The 5164-nt window shown below is 32.6% G+C and overlaps 1 protein-coding gene across 1 annotated transcript in view; it reads right to left on the bottom strand.

Moving 5' to 3' along the window:
- Positions 1–5158, bottom strand: part of LOC104280162 (multidrug resistance protein 1-like) — a 19892-nt gene extending 14734 nt beyond the window's left edge. The window contains exons 1-6 of the mRNA XM_009877732.1: positions 5082–5158; positions 4763–4924; positions 3100–3282; positions 2000–2146; positions 1568–1672; positions 754–831 (exon numbers count right to left, since the gene is read on the bottom strand). Of these exons, the coding sequence (XP_009876034.1) occupies positions 754–831; positions 1568–1672; positions 2000–2146; positions 3100–3282; positions 4763–4768 (519 nt within the window). The 5' untranslated portion in view covers positions 4769–4924; positions 5082–5158. The remainder of the gene's footprint in view (positions 1–753; positions 832–1567; positions 1673–1999; positions 2147–3099; positions 3283–4762; positions 4925–5081) is intronic.
- Positions 5159–5164: the final 6 nt, after the last annotated feature.

Raw genomic sequence — 5164 nt, 5'->3', positions numbered from 1 at the left:
CCCCTCCCTGCCTGCTGCTGACCCTGCATCTCTTTGGAGATGACTTTTCAGTAACACTCCTCCATAACTGCAACACTGTTTGGAGATGAATTAAGTCCCAGTTCATTACTTTGTTCTTAACCTGAGTGAAGAGGCTTATTTGGAAGATATGAGACAGAAAAAAACCCAACCAATCAAATAAACGAACTGGTCTACTTGATCAAAGTAAATTGTTGAGGTCAGGTACAGAGTTTGTAATTTATTCACTATGTGACCAAATATCTGACCTAAGCTTTCAGGCGTCATATGCATTGAATGAAGACCTGGTGATGTAGTAGAGGCATTTGTGACCTCAAGGCTCAGTTATAAGATTAGCTTTTTATTAGGCTGGTGCACATCCACTTGTCAGGTCATAGCAACTGGGCTGTAAATCCAAGTAAAGTCCCTGCAAGGAGTAAAGTCCCTGCAAGGAGTATATAAAAAGCTCTTCTGCTGGTGTTAATTTAAAACTCTTCCTCTAAAGATACTTTGCTTAAAGTCCCTGCAAGGAGTATATAAAAAACTCTTCTGCTGGTGTTAATTTAAAACTCTTCTTCTAAAGATACTTTGCTTAACCGCATGTAACTAATCAAATTGATTTCTAGACTGATTTAAAGCATCTTCTCTGTAGACAAGTCATAGTATGATAGAATAATGTAGATACAGTTATTTCATGATATTTATACAATTAATTATATTTCAAACCCTGGAAATCAAAACATTTGTTATCTTTACCTGTCTAAGCATTGCTTTAAATGCCATGAATCGAAGCCTCATTGTGAGGATTTCTCCAGCCTTGCCAAAAGTGAAACCCTATTTGAGAAAAAGTACAATGTTTAGCACACTATTACATTGCTTGTGTTGATTCAAAAAATATTTTAGATACACTATCTCAACAATGTCAAAGTGCAGAATATTGCAGTCCTGATTGCACAAAGCAAATGTAAAAAAAGGTTTAATATTTACAAATTCTAGTAGGTTCATAGTACAGACATTCAAATATTATTTCTCAAAAAAAAAAAGAAAGCACAGCAATATTTCGCAGCACTACTTCACCAGCATGTTTCAAGGAAAAGATCACTAATGGACCTTTAATTTAAATTTTTATCTGAATTGACCTAAGTTAGTTTTAAACAAGTGGCTTTCAGGCCATTCATTTTAGATTAAAGACTTCATAAGGCAATCTGGGTTCACTGAAGTCAAACACAAGTTTCCCATGACTGCAATGGAATTAAGGTTTCTTTCCTGGGATCCTAATACAGCCTGACATAGATATCAACTGTAATACATAAGTGATGTTCTTTAATGAATTGAATTTATTTCTAGCCAGATATCAATTTAACAAGATACAAAAAAGAATATGCTGGTTAAAATTTTTCTGAAGATACACTCTTTTTGCATTTTAGTACGACAACAGTGTTTATAACTAGCAGATTGAGTTGGTTTGAGATGGACATGTATTAAGAAGCTATGAATTTTTAGTATATTTCAGATTTGTTTTCCGAAACATGATGAACAATTATAGTAAAGCTAAAATAACAAAACATACCTGGAAAAAAAAAGTAAAAAAGGAAATGATCCCAAGTACTAAAAACAGCACTGAGTATAAGTCGCCCTTTTCTCTTAAGAATTCCTTGTCAGTTTCTGAAAAGATCTGTAAAATAATATTTAAACAACATTTTAAAAAAATTGATTAATATTCTAAAATACTTCTATCTTTCTCAATAACTATGTTTGGTAGTCATTTGCATTCATACAAAATTTGAGCATATGTAATATACAATTACAGATATAACAAGAAAATTTCAGGTTGTGGAATGATTTTTAGGATTTTGTAAACTGTGTATAATTCTTTAGATTTTGGTAAAAGTGTTTCATACAGTTCTCAGCTTCATTATGCAGTCATTGTTTAAGATCTGGTTTTATTAGAAATAAATTTTGTAGGCTTTACAGGTTTTTTTAATATTTTATTCAAACTTACCCCTATAATTTCTGAAAATATGATTGAAAATGCAGGTTGTAAAACTCCATTGACCACGGCACAGAAAATTCCGGCTACAAAGTATGGCCATTCAGTTTTGTTTAACTTCATAATTTTCAGAAATGAAGCTGGAGGTAATCCTTCATCCTAAAAAACAGAATTCTGTTAGCTCATATTTGGAGAAATATGGAGGAAAAGAGAGATTAACAGTCAATTTCCTACTTCTAGAATCTCCTGAGAGGAAGGCAAAATGTATACTTCTTAATCACATGAATAGTTAACTGATTGTACATTCCTTTTTTTATTATCTTACTACAAAGATGAAAAAGCTTTTAGAATATATTTAAAGCTCTTGTCATCAGATTTTAGTTTTTCTATATAATGTTTTTATTGATCAGTTCTCTTGGTATTGGTCAATGATGACCGATCTATTTATTCTGGGCATACCGCCAAATGTCGTTCAGTTCAAAACTTTTTGGAAATAAAGAAATACAAGTTGAAGGTAACTTTGAATCCAGTTACTATTAAATACCACAGTGGTGGTATTATTCAAGTAATTGTTCATTAAGCATTTCATAACACCAACATATTGCCTGCAAATAAGAATGCAAGCGTATTTGTTGTATGGATTTTTGGTAAGGTTTGTTTTGAGACTTGTATGGTGAGCCAAACGTTCCGTTTCTGATAAAAATTAATGTTTGTCAGGTATAGACTATGTTGGTATGGTATGAAAACACATGTAAGTATATTTCTTTTATAGTAAATCAATTTTCAAGAATAAACTCATCCTTGTTACAGATTTTTAATCAATTTTCAAGAATAAACTCATCCTTGTTACAGATTTTTAATCGATTTTTCAATAATAAACTCATCCTTGTTACAGATTTTTTTAAGTCCTATTTTATTTGGATAATCATTCATGGTGAGAATAACAAACCAGTTATTAATATTATCAAAGACTATTTAGAATCAGAAAATTCTCATGCTTTTTTTTTTACCTTATCGAATGCTTCCTTTCTAGAGCAGGAGAATGAATTTCATTTTAACATACTCTGTTGAAAAGAATCAAAGTTCACTAGCAGCTCTGAAAAGATACTTACAGGTGAACTCTTTTTCTCGTCAGGATCATCATTCTCGGTTTCCGGCTTTTTCATGCTTCTCCGAGTCGAGCGTCTTCTCAATCCTTTTGTAAAGGATTCTTCAATTTCTGTTTCAGATCCACCTTTTTTGACATCAAGTGCATTCTCATTTTTTTCTGACGATGGAACTTCAGTGTCTATTGCCTAAAAGAGGGACGAACATGATGCTAAGATTAATTATGCATATATTACTTTGAAAATTATGAGATGATTTCTTCATACAGTAGAAGTAATTTGTTTTGGTGGAAAGAGATATGTTATAATGCAGATTGGGAAATTGTAATATATTTTAGTAGATTTCTATCTTCAGAGCTTGATTCAAATATAAAAGTAGCCCACCTCTAATGAAAATGCCTATACTAAGTGGAGGGTGGGGGAGTGGAAGCAACTGTTCTTTTTTAATGAATTAACTCCTAAGAGAGTTTTAAATTGAGTGTAAAACATTTGCACTCATCTTGAGATTTTTTTGAATGAGTTCTCAGTGTTTATACATGGAGTGCAGAACACTCATAACAGTCCTTGGCTTTAAATGTAATAAGGAAGTTCAAGATGGAACAGGTAAAAAAGATATTTTGACTGAACAATTTGAACAGCCTGAAAAAGAGATCCACTTTTGGCGGTAGTTTTGGCAGTCCCTTGGAGAGAATAAATAAAAGTCTACTCACAACTGTCTTATTTAATAGTAACTGGATTCAAAGTTGCCTTCAACTTGTGGGGTTTTTTTCAGAAATTTTACATTTTTACTGCTTTTTTCTGTTAATAAAAATACATTTTTTGCTTTCTTTCAATTTTTTGTTATTTTATGTTATTTTTATTATCTTTCTGTTTCATATTTCATAGAGTTTTCCATTAGCACATTTGCTTGAATACAAGGTTACTCTGAATCTAAGGTGACCAAATGCATTCTCATAATTATCTTATGGAGAAATATTTTAGTTGGCCTAGTTTACTCTTTTCGGTCTGACATACTGAGATACTTTAATGGGCAAAGTGGTTATATAGTAAATGACCAGTGACATAGAAGGCTGCAGGGAAGCCCTGATATAATCTATCACATGGGACCTGAGGAAGTATCAAAGTATTTTGTCCAAATACTTGATAACTAATACATTTCTGATAATTATATTATATTCCGTTCTCTTTATTTCTGTCTACATAGCTTTAAAAGCACCCATAACTTCCATTCAGCATTGCTGGATTATTTTTATTTTTCTTCCATTCCTCCACTTTGTTTTTTTTCTGTAGAAAGAAATTCAGTATGAAGTATTATAACTAAACAGTGTTAAATATGTGTGCTCTATTCCTCCAGTATCTGTTAATGTATTTTGCCTTTTATCATTAGTTAAGAACCAGCAATGTAATAGCAAACTACTCTAGACAGCTGCTCTACACTAACTGCACAAAAAGAAGTCTTAAAATAATCTTTTAAGCTTAAACCCCTGGAGTATTAAAAACGTACTATCCTGGGTTTAAATAAGTCAGGTATCAAAACTAGTGGTCTTGTCTCTCAAATCTCCTTTCAAAGTGCTTTTTTTTTTTGCGCTTAACGAAACATGCTGCAGAATTCCCCATACTTCTGATAGCAGAAAGGAAAATGAGGCAATAGCTAGTGAGAAAAAAGTACCTGCATGTTCACGAGTTTGTAGTAGATTCCCTTTGTCTCAAGCAGTTCGGAATGATTCCCTTGTTCTGTGATAACTCCACCTTCGAACACAGCTATAAGATCCGCATTTCGGACTGTTGACAGTCGATGAGCTACTACAACCGTGGTGCGTCCTTCCCTTGCCTAGAAATTACAATATTTAAATTGATAATTTTTAAGTATGTTAAAAAATTGTTCATATTAAAGTTCTCAATTTCTAGCAGCTCTTTCAACAAAGGTCTGGAAAAAAAAGTAAATATTAAGCTTCTGTTTACCTGCTTAATTTAAGAGCACTACTGACCTTGTCCAGTGCTGCCTGCACAACTGATTCACTCTCAGTATCCAGGGCTGACGTTGCCTCATCAAGCAGAAGAATTTTAGGAT

The sequence above is a fragment of the Apaloderma vittatum genome, unplaced genomic scaffold, assembly GCF_000703405.1.
Source record: "Apaloderma vittatum isolate BGI_N311 unplaced genomic scaffold, ASM70340v1 scaffold21771, whole genome shotgun sequence".
In the NCBI taxonomy this organism is placed as follows: domain Eukaryota; kingdom Metazoa; phylum Chordata; class Aves; order Trogoniformes; family Trogonidae; genus Apaloderma; species Apaloderma vittatum.
This window is presented reverse-complemented; position numbering and strand designations above follow the sequence as displayed.